The sequence below is a fragment of the Euphorbia lathyris genome, chromosome 2, assembly GCF_963576675.1.
Source record: "Euphorbia lathyris chromosome 2, ddEupLath1.1, whole genome shotgun sequence".
Classification (NCBI taxonomy): domain Eukaryota; kingdom Viridiplantae; phylum Streptophyta; class Magnoliopsida; order Malpighiales; family Euphorbiaceae; genus Euphorbia; species Euphorbia lathyris.
In genome coordinates, this window is record NC_088911.1 from 2896881 (window position 1) to 2916653 (window position 19773).

Consider the following 19773-nt stretch of genomic DNA (forward strand, 5'->3'; position numbering starts at 1 on the left):
CAAATAGACTCAATATTTTCAAGTCTCTTGTGTTGGTAACAGAAATTCTAACAATGTCAAATAAACAGTTTTTATATGAATAGACACATCCTTGTAAAAAAGGGAATGAAATAACTGTTTGACAAGACAATATTCAAAAATATGAATTTCTGATATTAAAAGTACTATATAGGAGAAAAGCCATATATAGATGGTGAATTGTACAAGGAAAAACCAAATATGATTTTTTTGTAATTTCTTCTAATAGTTATATGCATGTTCATCCAAAAGACCGACCAGATCTAAATCATTTGTAATTACATGAGCCTTTTTATGATATTTTAATATCAAATGACAAAATCACATTGAATGGATGATTTTTTTTTTGTAAATCCCAAGATTACGGGTCTTATACATGCGTTTGTACTAATTCAATGATAATGACATATTATACTCGTCATGCATAAAAATATAAGGCATATTGAGCATGCAAGATTTAATGAAAGATTTGTGTCTATTACTTTATCTTTCACAATTTATTAGATTTATCATAATAACATGTAATAATATTAATAGCACTTTATAAGAGTGAGGGATCTCAATTTTCTTTAATTAATAATGGAATAAGAAATGGTTGGAAACTTATCTTTTTCATCATAAAATTCCAGATTTAATGTAGAAAACTCTTTCCCACCAATATATGAAGAACTGTATCTTTGGATAGATTTGTTTGCACTGATTGAGCCAAGGTTTGAGATTGTGATTTATATTCCGTTGACTCCATTGTTTTGTTCTTTGTGAAACTCTATACAATCAAGATTTTGTGATCTTCTGTTTGTTAGAGATCCACGATCACCGCACCAATTGTTAACTTGTGGAAAAATCCTTGATCGGAGCACTTCCCTGTGAGGCGCCGTTGGGATCGGCCGGGGACACTCCGATGCCAAAGTCAGTAATATTTCTGAGAATAAACTGTAAGCACAAAAGTAGAGAATCAGTAAGTGTACCTTTGATCCTAGGAAGCTGAGGTATTTATATAGGTTTCTGTAACCTTCAGCATTAATGGAGAAGCAGGTGAAGAGTCATGTCATTACTCATCTTTAATTGCTATCAATTCTCCATTAATCACATCATTTAGCATCGAAACCCTCAGAGCTGAGGTATTCGAACAGTCAAGTCTTTATTCCACTTTAATGGCTATTAATTGTCATTTAATTGTATTTATTCCCATTCATGGATGGTAATAAAGGCGTCTTTTCGTATTCTTTGATCCGTCAAGGCGTATGTACGCTCTCCTTGAGAGCTATGGCGGGTCTCCACTACTCGCTCTCATCGGGCATATCTCGTTATGGCGTATCTCGCCATGATCCACGTGGTGTGACATAATGCTAGAAACTCCTTCCTTTTCTTCGTTATTTATATATTCACCCCTGCATTAATCCTGCAATGATTGTCATTAATTCCATATTAATCATGCATAAATATCTCTTTTAGAAGGAATAATGGTTTGCCATTATTTCTATTTATTTTCCGTTATTCCTTATTTAAGAATAATTTGGGTTGTTATCACATGTCGATTTCATGCTGCAGACGTGCCCGTTTTCAAAGCGGGGATATTTTTTACCTCGCCATGTCTCCGGGGGGTCCGCTGTCGATGCACAGGGAGAATGGTGAAATATAGATGACCTTTTGGAAAGTCTGGGTCGTGTGTATATATATATATATATATATATATATATTTTTTTTTTTTTTTTTTTTTGACCTATAGTGATAAGTAAGGGCCAAATATCAGAAATCGGAAAACAGAATTCCGATGGAATATCCATAAGCATTGACGTCCGCCAAGGGTGATACCGTAATTTCAATAACAGAAATATTCCGATACTCTATTAGCCCAGCTCAGCTCGCTCTACCCCAGCTAGTCTGAGTTTCCGTTTCTGACTCTCCAAACCCAGGCAGGACATTACAGCAAGAAATAGCAAAAAAATTTGGATTTTATTTCTACTTGCCTTTCTGTTTCATCTCAATTTATAGAAAAAAACAACAAATTATATATTAGAAAATGCACGAATGCTCGTTGATTTGTTATCAGTTGCGTCATTTTCTGCCCTAACTTCTTTCTTCTCAAACTCCGCCATTGATTTTTTGTTTTTTTCCTTTCTCGCAGCTCTGCAGCTAACTTTGCTTCTCTTGATCGGTAAGTTCAATTTTCTCCAGGTATTCATTTTTGTAATATATAAATTTGATTTTCCTTGCTCAAATTTGCGCTGCTACTGATTCATTTCAGTCAACTATACAATATCTGCTTCATTTGCTATATTTTAGCTTTTTTTTTTCGTTTCTGCACCAGGTGTTCGGTTAAATGCCGATGAGAGTGTGTGAATTTTGTGCTTCAGTGTTTAGATAGTTTTTGCTCCTTCTCTATTGGTTGGCTTGAAGTAATGGATTTCGCGCGTAGTATCCAGCAACCTAATGTCTTCCACGGCTGTGAAGGCGGTGGTTATAAGTTATCGAGTCAGTTGAATTCGAGGTTGAGGTATAGAAGTTTCCGTTGTAATGTCATTGATCCGAGTATTGTTTTGAAAGATAGGTCATTGAAGAAGACGAGGAGAGATTCTTGGAGTTCGAGTTTCGTAATCAGAGGAGGATTTCGTGGCCGGTTATCGTGTTCCAATTCGTGTAGTTCGTTGTTTGCTGATTCTCCTGATGCTTTTAATTTGTCAAAGAGAGGTAAGTTCAGGTGTCAAGGAAATGATTCTTTAGCGTATATTGATGGAAATGACAGGAACATAGAATTAGGTGAAATTAATGCTGAGAGCTCAAGTATAGGGTCAAATGATGGTGCGGAGTTGGGTGGTTTGGTTGAAAATGGAGGAGAACAGAAAGAAGAGTCCAATTCTGAGGTACTTAGTTTGGATGAATTAAGAGAGTTGTTACAGAAGGCAATGACAGAATTGGAAGTTGCTCGGCTTAATAGTACCATGTTCGAGGAAAAAGCTCAAAGAATATCTGAAGCTGCAATAGCTTTGAAGGATGAGGCAACGGATGCTTGGAATAACGTTAATTCAACTCTTGATACAGTTCAAGGGATTGTGAACGAGGAGGCTGTTGCCAAAGAAGCTGTTCAAAATGCAACCATGGCACTCTCTTTGGCTCAGGCAAGGCTTAAGGTTGCAATAGAATCAATTCAAGGTGCAAAAGGAGAGTCCGATACACTAGATGGTTCGGGAGATAGTGATGTGAAAAAGGATGTTAGGGAAGACAGTGAAGCTCTTTTTGCTGCTCAGACTGATATCAGAGACAGTCAAATTAATTTGGCAAATTGTGAGGCAGAGCTGAGGCTTTTACAGAGTAAAAAGGAAGAATTGCAGAAGGAGGTAGACAGGTTGAATGAGATTGCAGAGAAAGTACAAATGAATGCTTTAAAGGCTGAGGAGGATGTTGCAAATGTTATGCTCTTAGCAGAACAAGCTGTTGCTTTTGAACTTGAAGCTACTAAACGAGTTAATGATGCAGAGATTGCATTACAGAGAGCTGAGAAGTTAGTCTCTAGTTCCTCTGTTGATACTTTGGAAACTACTCAAGGGTATGTATCTGGCGATGCCTCTGTTGTTGAGGAGGAGAAGAGGAGTGAAGTAAGGACTGCTGACGATGGTAAAGGAAGAGAGTTGTCCATTGATGGTGATGTTTTAGTTGGAGCTTCTTCAATAGATAGACTATCTGATAAAACCAGTCAGAGTTCTAAAGAGTATTATCTATCTGATGATTCTAGTGATAATGAGAATGGAAAACTGATATTAGATTCTCCCAAGGAAGCTGAAGTAGAAGCAGAAAAGCCAAAGGTTGGAGTGCAAGCAAAAAGGCAGGAAACACAGAAGGACATGACCAGAGAGAGTTCTCCAAAGTCATCGTTGAAGAAATCCTCAAGATTCTTTTCCGCATCTTTCTTCTCCTTCACTGTAGATGGAGCAGAGCTTACAGCTGCATCAGTTTTTCAAGATCTTATTGATTCAGCAAAAAATCAATTGCCAAAGCTGATCCTTGGACTATTGCTTTTTGGTGCAGGGTATGTGTTACTTTTAGTATTTGGTTCAGTGGTTGTTATCATTGACATTTAGGAAGCATGTTTAGAGATATTTCATGTATATTGTGCATGGCTAATAATGTGAGTTTGTAATTCTTAATTCATCTAATATGCTAAAATTTCTTATATTCCAGCAGAAATGCCATGTTTCTGCTTAGAATGTTGAGATACTAAAAATCATGTTAAACATGGCAATTGGATCATGAAGTTCCCAAGTTTCCAAATCTCTTCATTCTTCAATTGTGTATGTGCAAGACTGCAGGATTTTTAAAAGAGAAATTAAACAGTATTGCTTGGTTATGGTAATTCAGATGCCTCTGGTGCATGTTTCATCATATGTTTCTGCTACTGGATTTTCACTTTTAGCAGGAACGATCTCCTTTTATATTTTATTTTATTCTTTTCAATCATAACATACTAAACTACATGCAGGGTAGCCTTCTACTCCAATAGAGTAGAAAGAGGTAGTCCGATGCTTCAACAAACAGAGATCGCTGCCACTAGTATTGAAGAAGTTTCCTCAAATACCAAACCTCTTATTCAACACATAACGAAACTCCCAAAGAGAATAAAAAAACTTCTTGCAATGGTTCCTCATCAAGAGGCATACTTTCATGCCATCTGCTTTTGTACTTTGATATTACCAGAGAAGGCACATGTATTAATTTATTGTTTGATATGTTTCATTATTCACAGATCAATGCAGAGGAGGCATCTCTCTTTGATGTTTTGTGGTTGCTGCTTGCTAGTGTTATCTTTGTGCCTCTATTTCAGAAAATCCCTGGAGGTGATTTATCTCTTCAATCAAAATTATGATATCCTATTTAAAAATACTTCTGCAATTTTGGTGTGTTGAATGGTTAAGTTGGCCTTTTTGGTCCACTTGTACCTTGAGGGCCTTTTGTGAACTTCTGTTTCACTTTCCTGCTTTATAATCTGTTGTGTTTTATTGTAAATTTGCAATTTATTAGGTCTGTGTGGTTGAAGATATTGTTTCCTTCTCCATTTATCATATATCATGTACATGTATGGCACTGTGACCTTCTCAAAATGCATTTCAGATTTTCATTATATTTTAATCACTGATTTTCTTTAATCTGCAATTCTAGGCAGCCCTGTCCTTGGATACCTGGCTGCTGGCATCTTGATTGGTCCTTATGGTCTCTCTATTATTCGTCATGTACATGGGACAAAAGCAATTGCTGAATTTGGAGTTGTTTTCTTGTTATTTAATATTGGCCTGGAGGTGGAATCTGTTTACTGAAATTTTGTTCTTTAAATTTTGACCCTGATAATTCAATACTGAAGCTATCATTTTATCTTTTATAGCTGTCTGTCGAAAGGCTTAGTTCCATGAAGAAATATGTTTTTGGGTTAGGCTCAGCTCAGGTACTGGAACATATTTCTTTTCCATAACCTTCACTGTTGAAGACTGCCCTATATACTATACATTTATACAAATTCGTTTAACTTGATTCGTAACATACGTGATACAGGTTTTAGTGACAGCAGTGGCTATTGGCTTGGCTGCCCATTTTGTGTGTGGGCTGCCTGGTCCAGCTGCAATAGTCATTGGAAACGGGCTAGCATTGTCTTCAACTGCTGTTGTCCTGCAGGTAACATATCTAAACAGAATTCAATATAATATAAGAATTGTAATTCTTCAAACTAATTCTTTCTAAGTTCTAACTAAAGGAAAGAAAGATTTAACAAATAATTTGATCTATTTGGAACCAAATGCAAACTTCCCAACCGAAATGCTATGATAAGTGTACTCCATACGTTTATATCTGGAAGTTGACTATGTTAACTTGATATGGTGTTTTTATTTTTATCTGTAATATTTGCATGCTAATTGCATTTTTAAAAATCTATACAAATAATTAGAATAATGTTCTTGATGTGATCTACTTGTATTATCTTGTTCTTGTACTTGCTCTCTTTGTTTCTTTACCTGTCTAAGGTTTAAGAATGCAAACACCTACTACTCAGCATACTTTTGATGGACAGCAGAGTATATACTCAATATTTAAGGCTTTATTTTGCAGGTCTTGCAAGAGCGAGGTGAGAGCACATCACGTCATGGTCGTGCTACATTCTCCGTCTTACTATTTCAGGTTACTCTTCTATTCTCAGGGAAATTTAAGAGTTTGCCATGCTCATGGTAACCTGGCTTCTTATGGAACCAACTGTACACTTTAGTCTAGTGTTTGCGATGATTGCTGATCCAGTTGCTTCTCTATGCTAACAATAATTTGGATGAACTAAAAATCTACTGGTGCTGTATGATGATTATGTATGCGATTGTGTACTCGTTGATCGACATTCAGCTTTCAAGTACAATATTCTTCCTAGTACCAAGAACATACCATGTGCTTTTTCTTTCATCTCTTAGTTTTAGGTTCTTAATTGTGGTGCAAGTTTGTCAGTTACATCAGTTCAAGTTGCAAATGAATAATTACATGCCCTGTTTGTCATTACTTTCAAGCTTCTCTTTAAATCACTGGTATTCATATGATCATGCTCTATAGTTTCCAATCTTAATTACTCTCTGCTTTTTCTTTCCAGGATTTGGCTGTTGTAGTTCTGCTAATACTGATACCTCTTATTTCACCAAATTCATCCAAAGGAGGGGTAATTTAGTTTTTATTTTTATTTGAACGCTTGAATTTCGTTTCAGTGTAGTTATGGAAAAAAATAATAGGCGTATATGATGATATATTTTAGGATTACAAATCAGAATTCCTCATTTCCCACAGGCAATCACGCATTTTCTGTTTTCTCAAAGCTATTGTAGGATTCATTTCATTGATGATTTTAAAACGACGTGAATCTTTGCTTAGCTTATGCTCATTCTTTACTCAAGTATGTTTTCAGATGTTGTGATAAGTTCATACGCAAAGATCCTATACAATGATCCGAAATTCTTGTGGGGAAACTTAGTTATTATGTATTAGTTCATGGTACATATATGTACTACAGTGAGTTTAATGTATATACAAAAAGTATGAAGCTTTCAAAAAACCAATTTGTTAAAATGGGGAAGTCAATATGATCATGTTGTCCAATAATAGAAGTTGCATACTCACTCTCCAACAACAACAACAACAACAACAACAAAGCCTTAGTCCCGAAATGATTCGGGGTCGGCTAACATGAACCATCATATAAAACCGTGAAAATCAAGTCGTGTCAGCGACACAGATTCGCTCCCTCCACTCCGTCCTATCCACTACCATATTTTCCTCAATTCCCAATAAACTCATATCGCTCTCGATCACCCTCCTCCAAGTTTGCTTAGGTCTTCCCCTACCCCTCACCACTACATCCCTTTGCCACTCTTCGGTTCTCCTAACCGGCGCATCAAGCGCTCTACGTCTCACATGGCCAAACCACCTTAGTCGGTTTTCTCTCATTTTATTCTCAATAGATGTGACCCCTACTTTTGCCAAGGACTCAAATTTACAGAATGTTTAATGTCATACATGCAGGATCCAGGTGTAACTTCTACTACCTTGATTCTTTTGTAGCAATTAACCACCGTTTTAGTAGAGTGCTTGTGAAGTTGCAAAACCAGTATTGTTTGTAATGTGCGAAGTAGAGGAATACTCCAGTATTTTATTTTTTATACAAAACTTTACTCTGGTCTCTGATACTTGGCATTGTTATACAATTGCTATTTTAGTTCCCCCCTGTTAATTTTAGCACTATTAGCTACTAAAGTCTGCTGGTTCCTCAGGTTGGTTTTCAAGCAATTGCTGAAGCTCTTGGGCTTGCTGGGGTTAAGGCAGCTATTGCAATTACTGCTATAATTGCTGGTGGACGCTTGGTAAATCTCATATGCAACTGAATTATGATTTAGTTGGTCGGATTCATAAATATTCCCTGGCTATTATATCAGAAAATCTTTTGTATATTTTGATTGTTGAGAGGAAGAGTCTGCTTTATGAAATGATAAATTGACATTGGGTCTCCTTGAGGTGTGCCATTGACCTTGGGCATTGCTTTTACCTTAATTGAAGTGGTAAAATTTCTTCGCCTAAGGTCATGTTAACTTTGTGTTGTGATGCATTGCATTGTCTTATAGTTGTGGTGATTCTGAAAGAAGCTGTAATCCTTGATTCTATATACTTGTTCAATTAAATACTTTTGAATATATTTTAGAATGCTATTTGTAAATCAATTAGTGATTCTATATACTTCGCATTATTGCCAAAGGTGCATCTTTTGTGCTTTGGGAGGTCATTTTCGTCAATGTATTATCAGCTATTCCGTTTAGACATTTTAAGCTATCTTGTTAGAAGTATCAGTTTCTACATGTGGTGAAGTCCAATAAATGTTTGATCAGATCCATTAACTTTTGTTGAATGGGATATTCATTCTCTGGTCATGTTATTTGCATATTGTGTTTACATTTGTCAAGGAACCAATTGAAATAAAAGCTTAAACTGATAGTTAAGGTTCATAGCTTTTATATTAGTCTTTGACACACCCCCGCACGTGAATGCCTCTCGGGCTTGAAGCCTGTACAACACAGTTCCATCTTACCATGTGTTTAATCAACAAATGGGGTTACCAGGATTTGAATCCTCGACCACTTGGTCTAAGAGTCTCTGATGATACCATGTCAAGGAACCAATTGAACTAAAAGCTTAAGCTGATTGTTAAGGCTGAATAATAGCTTTTATATTAATCTCTGACCACATCAAAACTGGTTAAATAATTTTGCCCATAGGAAGAAATAACTAAACAAGGGAGGAACAATTTGCTTTTATTATATTCCCCTATTTGTATCTTTTGTCAGTTTATCTCTTTTTGAGGATTCTGCACACGGTTTCTGCTTATTCTTTCTCATCATGTGACAAATTCACATCCATTACTCATTACTGTAAGACCTTTTTTTTTGCAGCTCCTTCGACCAATTTATAAACAAATTGCAGAAAATCAAAATGCAGAGATATTCTCAGCCAATACACTTCTTGTTATTCTGGGGACTAGCCTTCTTACAGCCAGGGTATCAATGTTGGCCTTTTATAAGACATAAGTATGTTGCTGTTATTACAGTTGAGTCTTAACTTATTCCTTAAACAGGCTGGACTTTCCATGGCCCTGGGGGCATTTCTCGCTGGTTTGCTCCTTGCAGAGACTGAGTTTTCCTTACAGGTGGAATCGGATATTGCTCCATATCGTGGCCTCCTATTGGGTCTATTCTTCATGACGGTAGATACTCTGCAATCTTAATTCTTATGTAAGATGTGTGTATATATTTTTTGGTTTGCTGCTTGTAAATCTCCATAGTTTCTGAGAAGCCACTTTTTAGCAAAGAACATTTATGAGGTGTATACGCAACTTCCAGTTTTCTTTATTTTCAACGGATTGAGATTTTCTCTAGTGGAGTTTCAACATGAGAGGTCATGTTGTAGTCTCAACCATTAATCATTAAAATTAATGGTTGAGATTTAATTGTTAAATTCTACAAATCAATTATTCATTTAGTAAATAATTTCGGGACTAAGGCTTTGTTGTTGTTGTAGTAAATAATTAAATCTCAACCATTGATTTTGTAATTAATATTTGAGATGTGTTAAACATAACTTCTCAAGTTGAAATCCAACTTGAGAGGATCCAAATCCATTTTCAACATTGTAACTTCATAAACATCAGGCTATTTTTCACACAGCAAAAGAAAAAATAGAACGAAATATTAATAATAAGCTAAAGGACCTATGACATACTGTTTATGTGTTTGATGAAATTTTAGATTCTATATAAATAAGGATGTTCCTCAATTAGCAATTTATGACTTCTCCGATTAAGACTGATAATGCTTATGTGATAGATTATATTTTTTTTTTGGTTTTATATGAATAAGGATGTTTCTCAATTAGCAGTTAACACTCTGTCTTCTGTGCATTGTCAGGTTGGAATGTCTATTGATCCGAAGCTTCTTCTTTCAAATTTTCCAGCCATTATGGGGACATTGGGACTCTTAATTGGTGGCAAGACTTTGTTGGTTGCTCTAATTGGTAGAATTTTTGGTGTTTCAATCATATCTGCCATAAGAGTTGGTCTTCTTCTTGCTCCTGGTGGAGAATTTGCATTTGTAGCTTTCGGTGACGCTGTTAATCAGGTTTCCTTTCCTAATAAGTACATTTTCTCCTGTAAGGTTATTGAATACTTCTAATGTTCCACTTGTTCATGTGCATCAGACTCAACACAGTATGCTGTCTCATATCATGTCCCCTGCTAATTTTTGGTTAACATTTATGGCTTTTCAATTTCTACTGTCGGATGTTTCAAAATTCAAAATATTTTTGGTAATAAACAGTGTGTTTTGGAATAATTTGACAATTCAACTATCTGGAAAATTTCATGTTTCTGAATTACAAAATGGAAAATGGAAATGTTATTAGTTCTGTTCTAAAAAATTTGTTTTATGTGCTAAAAATGGAGTGACTGGTTGTGCGACTAGTGCGTGGCTAACATTTTGATTTGCAGGGTATAATGTCTCCTCAATTGTCGTCTTTGTTGTTTCTCGTGGTTGGGATCTCGATGGCTCTTACACCGTGGCTAGCTGCTGGAGGTCAGTTAATTGCATCACGCTTTGAGCAGCATGATGTACGAAGTTTGCTGCCAGTTGAGAGTGAGGTCAGAGGCTTTACATATCTTTTTACAAGTCTATGCTAAATTTCATTAAGGCCTTCTGATTTTGTGTTAGATTGGTTTATCAAAGTGGAATATTTGAAAAGCTTATGACATTTAGAGACTCAAGTGAAAGAACTTTTTTTTTTCTAATTTTTATTTTTGATTTGGTTTGTGGACATGAACTGTGTCCACTGGTAATGAGTCGCAGCTAGGTTGGCTGTGTTGTGCGGATTTAACGAAAGATAAATAAACGAAAGTCGAAAACACAGATTTAGGTGGTTCACCAACGTTGTGTTGGCTAATCCACAGGCAGAAGGAGAATAGCTTTTATTAGGAGGCAAAAATCGGATTAGAAATTAGGTTTACATAATAGAGTATTTATAGTACCCACGATATCTAACCTAATCCGACTTGGAACCCACGATGTCGCCACGATGTCGAATCCAAATAGAAAACCGAAACACAATACTAATCCGAATAGGAAACAAGATATACCATCAGGCCGGGGGGCGGATGCTGATTCAAGGCACTACGACAGGCTGGATGCTACTTTATTAATTGATTCGTTGCTGTCTGATGTATTTTCTAGCCGTCTGCTTTCGATCCTTAGGAAGATGTTACTGAAAATTTGTTCCATAATTTATATAATGAACATTTAGCACAAGTTGGAGGTCTTCTGTTGATGCGATAATATACCACAACACAACATTCACTCATCAGCTTCTCTTTCTGTTTGCAGACAGATGATTTGCAGGATCATATCATTATCTGTGGATTTGGACGTGTTGGGCAGGTATACAATTAAATTTGACATGTGATTTGATTAAGACCATCTGATACATCGAAGTTCGAACATATACATATGGTTGTATATAATATGAAAATCTCTTGGGTTTGCCAGATTATTGCACAGCTTCTTTCAGAACGTCTAATTCCATTTGTGGCTCTTGATGTGCGGAGGTAAGAAAAGGATTGGCAAAAGCTGTTTTTTCTAATTTTGGAATCTCTCTCTTCTGCATGTTTGTCGGTTACATTTATATTATAGTATTGACCATTATTCCTTTTATGTTCTAATTTTTTGCCTCCAAAGTAATGCTCCGATTCTTTTATATAGTTCTAAAATCTTGAACCAAATAAAGTTGTTCTAGGTAGTTTTAAGTTTGGGTAAATAATTTATTAGTCCCTACATTTTTACCTAACACACTTTTAGTCCTCGTATTTTAATAATACACTGTTTAGTCCTTAACTTTTGTTTTATTAAACAGTTTGGTCCCTTATTGGTCCCTTATAGAGGGAGGGACTAAACTGTTTACTAATTCAAATATTTGAGGGACTAAACTGTTGAATAGAACAAAAATTAAGGATTAAACAACAGTGTGTTAAGTAAAAATGTAGGGACTAATAAATTATTTACCCTTTAAGTTTTAACCAAGCTTGCCTTTAGTTCTAGTTCCTTCAAAATGGAGTCTTGGCAGGGAGAATTTGGAGACCGCCCTCATAATATTTCATAATGTTATCTGTTCTCAAGTCTTGAATATGCAGTGTTGTTGCTGCCTCTATCAGACTTAATCTGAATCTTAGTTGGTGCAAGTTCGAAACTTTGTCAAAGTAATGGTTCTCCCAGTAGTTGAATCTTTGTACAAAAATAAGAGTCTAGCATTTAAAGAAAAACAAACAAATGGCTGAGACATGGATTAATACAAATTGTGAAGTGTAAATATGTTGCGTTGCAAGTTCTTGTATGGTTACTTAAATGAAAAACCATTTTTGCAGTGATAGAGTAGCAGTTGGGCGTGCCCTTGACCTTCCTGTATATTTTGGAGATGCTGGCAGTAGAGAGGTAATCCTAAATAAACCACAAGTATTCCTACCAAAAAAGCAAAAAAAAAAAAAAAAAAAGAAAAAAAAGAAATCCACAAACGTATATGCTGATTGGTAGGTCCCATATGTTTTATGACTAGGTCCTCCATAAAGTTGGTGCTGAAAGAGCATGCGCCGCAGCAATAACCCTGGATACACCTGGAGCAAATTATAGAACTGTTTGGGCATTAAACAAGTATTTTCCTAATGTGAAGACCTTTGTCCGTGCACATGATGTTGATCATGGTATTAATCTGGAAAAGGCAGGGGCTACAGCGGTAATATTTTGATTACTCAACTCATTTACTTTTATTTCGGGTAAAATACATCCATGGCTCCTCTTACTGTAGCATTGCTAACATTATGATCCCTAAATTTCATTGCATGGTATAGAAGCTCTTGAACTCTTCACTATTGTAATGTTAAAGTCCAAATCAAAGAAAATCTGTTTAAAAAGTTAACGAAATGATGGCGTGGACAAGTTGATTATTTTATTGACTCTTTATCCATGTCACCATAAATTATGATCAAATACCTATTTCCAAGTCATTATTTTTGTTAATTTGTTGAACGGATTTTCTTTAATTTGGACTTTAATATTACAATAATATAAAATTCAAAGACTTATGTTAGGCAATAAAGTTTTGGGGTCTTAATGTTAGTATTCCTTATAGTTAAGGGGCTAGGATCTTACTTGTTGGCTATGGATGTTATTTGTTAGTAGCTTTAAATTTATTCCCTTCTTATTTCTCTAAAAATGGTTATGTTGCAGATGGTTGTTTAATCTCAGCCACTAATCTAATTTAAATAAACTTAATCTTAACCCTTGATGTAAATAAGAATATCAAGAGACGTAAATATAAAAATACTAGAGAGGGATTAAGAGCAGAGTCACGTAAAGAATAGTCTCCATTCAAACAGAAACTGCGACACACATAAGAACCAACAGAGAATGTGCCGCCTGGAATTGTGGTTTTGACATTTATTATGTCTTTATGTGGTTTTGTTTTGTTTTTGTGGTCATAAATGTGTTTTTCTGGTTCTGCTTTAACTAGTAATAGAGTATTAAGTGATATTGATATCAAATATTGATATGCTTTAACTAGTAATAGAGTGTATATATATATATAAAATTTTTTTTCCTGCGCCTCGTGTTCCTCAGACCTCAGGGGCGTGCGCCTTGAGCCTAGGCTCCAGGACCCCTTAGCACCTTTAACAACTATATAAAACGATGGACCAAATGGAATAATTTGTAGACTAAAAGTTACTTGGATCTTCTTGGATTACTTTTTTACAGGTTGTCCCGGAGACATTGGAGCCAAGTCTCCAGTTGGCAGCAGCTGTTCTTGCACAGGTAACAAAATGATGATGTAGTGTTGTGCATCACTTGTTATAGCAGAACTATTGAAGTGACAGAAAGGCTGGCCTTATGTGTAGGGCTGTAAATGAGCCGAGCCGCTTGTTCGGCTCAATAAAAGCTTGACGGTGTTCAGCTATAAACTAGTTGAGCTTGAGCACGGTCAAACTTGGGTTGAAAGCTCGTGAGCAGACTCTGTTATAGTTTCATGAACAAGCTCGATTATAATGTTCATGAACAGCCTTGTGAGCAAACTTGGTTTGATTATTTTTTAATAATAGTAGTTTTATGTGGAACTTTAGTTTTAAAGATTTCAAAACTACGTAGTTTGTATTAAAAAAAATTTATGAACAGAATTAACCAGCTGCTCACGAGTAAAATTCATGAACAAAATTAACGAGTTGCTCGCGAGCAAAGCTCGTGAACAAATAAACGAGCTGCTCATGAACATGTTGAGCTCGAGCTCAGCCATGTTCTGACGAGCTGAGTATGAGCAGGCCAAACTCCGCTCGAAGTGGCATTTTATGCAAATCAATTAGAAAACAGATATTGATGAGATTATCAATTATATCAAAAGAAAGCCAAGTTCTTAATATGATTGATTATGGTTTGTTTTGTTCTCCGTTTAGGCAAAACTGCCCATGTCAGAGATAGCATCAACTATAAATGAATTTAGGTCCCGCCATTTGTCCGAGCTAACCGAGGTAATTTTCTTCTCTCAACTTTTTTCATGCTTGCAATTGCAGGTAAAATTACATTCATGGTCCCTGAACTATAAAGCTGCTAATATTTTAATCTCTAAACTTTATTCATTGACATGAAAATCCTTGAACTTTGCATTCTGTAACATTAAAGTCCAAATAAACAAAAATTCGTTAAAAGTTTACCAAATGATGAGGATAAAATAGGTATTTTACCATAGCTTTTGATTACATGGATAAAAAAAGAGTCAATATGAGTCAATGATGTAGTTAAACTTGTCCATGTCATGGTTTCGTTAGATTTGTTTTATGGATTTTGTTGATATTATTAAGTATAGGAGCCATAATGTTAGTATCACATACTAATCAAGAACCATGGATGTATTTTAGCTAGCAATTGCTTATGAAGTGTAGATAATTTGCTATGAAGCACCGATACGGGTGCGGCAAACAATATTTTTAAAAGATATGAGATATGGGTACAACACGAAATGTAATGAAAAATTTAAAAGATACACGTAAAAATCAGCTCCAATCCAACGGCCTCTTAGTGGCTCCTCAAATCACTAAGAGCCTCTCCATCTCTCTATTAATAGAGAAAATAATAAATAAGGAGTGACCATGAGGAGTATTGTTGGAGATGATGTGTTAGTCACTCTTAAATTATTTTTAGAGTCAATTATTATTGGAGATGATATGTCTTAGTCACTCAGAGTCAATTATTTATATTTTAGAGTGCACTAAGTCTCTTGGAGATGCTCTAAATCATTATAAAACAACAAATAACATTCATAATAACTAATAAGTCATTAATTCATCAAAAAGAAACATTTAATACTTCAAACTATTTAAACTACCACGTCTAAACTAAAGACTACTTAAGACATTTCTGTGCTTGTGTATCCTCAACGCGACCGTGTCCCCAGTGTGTCCAATACACATACGTCAACCTCTTTGAAGCATCGGTGCTTCATATATAATTTGTATTTGGTGTTTATATCTGAAATTTTGTATACCTTTTGTAGCTGTGCCAAACCAGTGGAAGCTCCCTTGGGTATGGGTTTTCTCGTATGAATAAAGCCAAAGCTCAGGTTTCTGAAACTTCAGATGAAACCCAAGTGAGTGAAGGAACACTAGCAATATGAAAACAGCTGAGCTCAAAAACTGGAGAAATAGGGAAATAAATATTTATTGCAAAATGTATAGTTCAATTGCATATTCCATTGGCATAATTGTACAGAAAATATGCTGACAGGAAGCAATACAACACTCGTCATCGTTGACCCAAGTTTTTTGTTCGATAAAATTTTGGGAGGGGAAAGGAGAGATTCTATTCAATTTTATGCTATGTTGCATGGAAACAGTAACCGAAACGGACATTGGGAAACCTTATTTCTAATAAAAAGCTAATGTGTATGTTGCATGGAAAGAATAATTGAAACGGATATTGGGAAACCTTATTTCTAATAAAGAGTTGTAGCTAAGAAACGGTGGTGGAAATGGAAAAGAAACGGAAACGAATATGAGATGAGATAGAGCAGGCCAAAGCTCCGCTTGCAAGCTCGTGAACATGAAAATATTGAGTTCGGCTTGAAAGTTAGAATTTGCATCCAAATGGGAGACATTGTCACTTGTAAATTGACAAACTTGAGAAACTTGTAGGGAAATAAATATTTATTGGAAAATGTACAGTTCAATTGCATATTCCATTGGCATAATTGTACAGAAAATATGCTGACAGGAACCAATACAACACTCGTCATCGTTGACCCAAGTTTTTTGTTCGATAAAATTTTGGGAGAGGAAAGGAGAGATTCTATTCAATTTTATGCTATGTTGCATAGAAACAGTAATTGAAACGAGTAATTGAAACGGACATTGGGAAACCTTATTTCTAATAAAAAGCTAATGTGCTATGTTGCATGGAAACAATAGTTGAAACGGATATTGGGAAATCTTATTTCTAATAAAGAGTTATAGCTAGGAAACAGTGGTGGAAATGGAAAAGAAATGGAAACGAATACGAGATGAGATAGAGCAGGCCAAAGCTCCGCTCGCAAGCTCGTGAACATGAAAATATTGAGTTCAGCTTGAAAGTTAGAATTTGCATCCAAATGCGACACTCTATGTCACATGTAAATTGACAAACTGGAGAAATAGGGAAATGAATATTTATTGGAAAATGTACAGTTCAATTGCATATTCCATTGGCATAATTGTACAGAAAATATGCTGACAGGAAGCAATACAACACTTGTCATCGTGGACCCAAGTTTTTTGTTCGATAAAATTTTGGGAAGGGGAAAGGAGAGATTCTATTCAATAATTTTATGTTATGTTGCATAGAAAATATTATTTCTAATAAAAGTTATAGCTAGGAAATGATGATGTAAATGGAAAATAAATGGAAACGAATAGGAAATGTTGAAACTCTACTGGAGAGGAGTTTCCATGCAACATATGTGTATGTGTTATTATTTGTGGATCATATTAATTAGAATGCATTTTAGAGAAAACTGGACCCAAGTTACATGCTTCTAATAAATGAGCCGAGCCGAGCGGCTCGATCAAAGCTCGCCGCTCATGTGCACGATTTGTTGGCTTGATTCATAAACGAATCAAGATAGTGCAGATTAAAGTTTGGCTCAAGAGCTTGCTAATAGGGAAATAAATATTTATTTCTCAATGTATAAAATGAGAGAGATGATCACGTATAATGTCAAATAATAAACTTGAGAAATAGGGAAATAAATTTTTGTCGAAAAATGTAGAGTTCAATTGCTTGTTGCATTGGCATAATTGTACAGAAAATATGCTGGGCCAAATTTTTTGTTGGATAAAATTTTGGGAAATGGAAAGGGGAGGTTTTATTCAATTTTATGCTATGTTGCATGGACACTGAAACGGAGATTATCTCCAACAATAATGAGGGATTAGGAGTGGAAGGAGGCACATTATTCATACAGAGGATGAGATGTTCTTAGTGATTTGAGGAATCACTAAAAAACTGTTAGAGCATCTATAACGGGGGGTTGTAACTTGGGGGTGCCACATGAGATAATTTACACCCAAAAGTTACAACCCATTAGAGAGCATTTGTTACTTCAAAAATTTTGAAGGTAAAAAAAAGGGAAAAGTACGAAATAAATGTCTGTGGTTTGCTCAATTTGCAAACAGAGATCCGTGGTTTAAAAGTTTACAAATGAAGGTCTGTAGTATGTTTTATTTACAAAACAAAGTATTACGATTACACAATTACGTTCTGATTGCAACCAATGACATTTTTATCTTAAAAAAAATTATTTGTACATATCGGTAAAACATAACCCTCTGAAAAAATAACTTTCTACATCGAAACAATAAATAATATGGTAGAATTTTACTTTTTTACTAATTTGACAGTTTATGAACTAAATTGATATTTAAATTTATTTACACAGTTGCAATTTAATTTTAGAATCTGTGTTTTGTCAAGATATAAATGTAATTGAAAAAATAAAATAAAAAATGGCCTTAATTGTCATTAATTATTTAAAAGTTTAATTTTAAATACTTTGTTTTGTAAAAAACGCATATCGCATACCTCTATTTGCAAACTTTTAAACCACGGACCTCTATTTGCAAATAAGGCAAACCACGAGCATTTTTTTTGTACTTTGCCCTAAAAAAATAAAAGAATAAAGTTGGATTTGTAATTTACACACTAAAAGATCTTCTTTATGCTTTATAGGTGGGCCCTAGAGAGTAAAAGTTTGTAACCAAACTTAGTAACAAACTATATTTGTTAATAAGCTCTCTAGTGCTTGGTTACAACCAATTGGTAGAAAGTAACAACCGATTTGGTTGCACAGAGTTGATTTTTAATCCTCTTCTCAAATTTTAATAGCACCATAATGGTGTTAACAAACTTTGAGTGTCATCTAAACATACATGACAATGAAAGATATCACCACATTAGAGTAATTGTTAGTAAAAAAAATATTAATTAAAAAACAGAGACTGGACGAGTAATTTTACAAGCAAAAAAAGCAACTTCTTTAGTAACAAAAAGGCGGGGCTAAAATGTAGAAATAGGGAGAGAAATGGTTGTTACTGATTTTGGTAAACAAGATTGGTTGTTACCAAATCCCTTAAAGTAACACGAAAGTCATAAGCACTAGAAGTATTCTAAGAGACTCTTAAAGATGTTCTATAATAGCACAATCCATGAAGGTCACAATCCCTGAGGATGCGTTTGGTATGACGTAATGCAATGTAATGTAATCAAAGTTGTAATGTAATGGAATGACGATTCCATTACCATGTTTGGTTAAAAACATGATGAAATGTAATTAGCATTACATTACTTATGTTTGCTTAGTTAAATATAATCGCAAAATTTTATTTACATAATTAAAATCAACAAAAAAAAACATGAAAATCGTGAAATTAGTATATAATTTTCCATGTTTTCATAGTAATTTTTTTCTACATTTTTCTCATTTTTCGTTTTCCATTTTCACCGATTTTTTCTATTTTCTCATTTTCTTATTTTTCATTTTTGTTTTTTTTGCTTTTTTTTCGTTTTTAGGTTTTCTAGTTTTTGCGTTTTTGAGAATGATGAGAAGTGAGATTTGACAAATGAGAAGTTAGATGAAACTTTAAAGATAGAACTTAGGATTACTTGTTGGATGTAATAAAAATTCAATACATTTTTTTTTATGTAATGGGGATTACAATAGTTGTTAAACAAAATTTAATCTATGGATTTCTCATTCCATTACAACAAAATTTTAAAACGCAACCAAACATGGTAATGACCCTTCAATGTAATGGACATTCCATTACAAAGCCCATTACATCTTACCAAACGGCCCTGAAGGTCTTAAGAAAGACTTGATCCTCCTTAAACTTTACCCTCACAGTCTCCCTAAAATTCCTCCATCACATTCAAGCAGATGTCAGGTATGGTTCTACATAACTTTTCACAACTGGATGTTGTGTTTATTTACAAATCACTTACATTGGTGGCCTAGTCACCTTTAAGATAAAACACTTTCCAACTTGACATAACTTTCAAATGACTTGTAAAATTATAAATATATGCACAATCTCATCTTAGAGCAAAAAAAAAAAAAAAATTATAAGAGATTATAAGATCAAAGGCA

General features: G+C 34.8%; 1 protein-coding gene across 3 annotated transcripts; it reads left to right on the top strand.

Annotated features, from left to right (window-relative positions):
• Positions 1 to 1831: 1831 nt before the first annotated feature.
• On the top strand, positions 1832 to 16061 carry LOC136220780 (K(+) efflux antiporter 2, chloroplastic-like). Of its 3 annotated transcripts, XM_066008565.1 has the most exons (22): positions 1832 to 1934; positions 2147 to 2176; positions 2330 to 4045; positions 4496 to 4667; positions 4760 to 4850; positions 5173 to 5309; positions 5393 to 5452; positions 5560 to 5679; positions 6112 to 6180; positions 6632 to 6697; positions 7803 to 7892; positions 8973 to 9077; positions 9155 to 9283; positions 9984 to 10193; positions 10562 to 10711; positions 11448 to 11501; positions 11610 to 11668; positions 12482 to 12548; positions 12670 to 12846; positions 13866 to 13922; positions 14555 to 14629; positions 15652 to 16061. In XM_066008565.1, the coding sequence occupies exons 3-22, from the start codon at positions 2421 to 2423 to the stop codon at positions 15769 to 15771; spliced, it is 3633 nt and encodes a 1210-aa protein (XP_065864637.1). In that variant the 5' UTR covers positions 1832 to 1934; positions 2147 to 2176; positions 2330 to 2420; the 3' UTR covers positions 15772 to 16061. The 3 variants fall into 3 exon arrangements, with proteins under 3 accessions (XP_065864637.1, XP_065864638.1, XP_065864636.1); XM_066008566.1 differs by lacking the exon at positions 1832 to 1934 and having other exon boundaries at positions 1941 to 2196; XM_066008564.1 differs by lacking the exon at positions 1832 to 1934 and having other exon boundaries at positions 1941 to 2176.
• Positions 16062 to 19773: the final 3712 nt, after the last annotated feature.

Coding starts and splice junctions, on each gene's coding strand:
- LOC136220780 (XM_066008565.1), top strand. CDS start 2,421: ATGGATTTCGCGCGTAGTATCCAGCAACCTAATGTCTTCCACGGCTGT. Junction 12,847..13,865: donor AAAAGGCAGGGGCTACAGCG/GTAATATTTTGA, acceptor ACTTTTTTACAG/GTTGTCCCGGAGACATTGGA. Junction 14,630..15,651: donor ATTTGTCCGAGCTAACCGAG/GTAATTTTCTTC, acceptor TACCTTTTGTAG/CTGTGCCAAACCAGTGGAAG.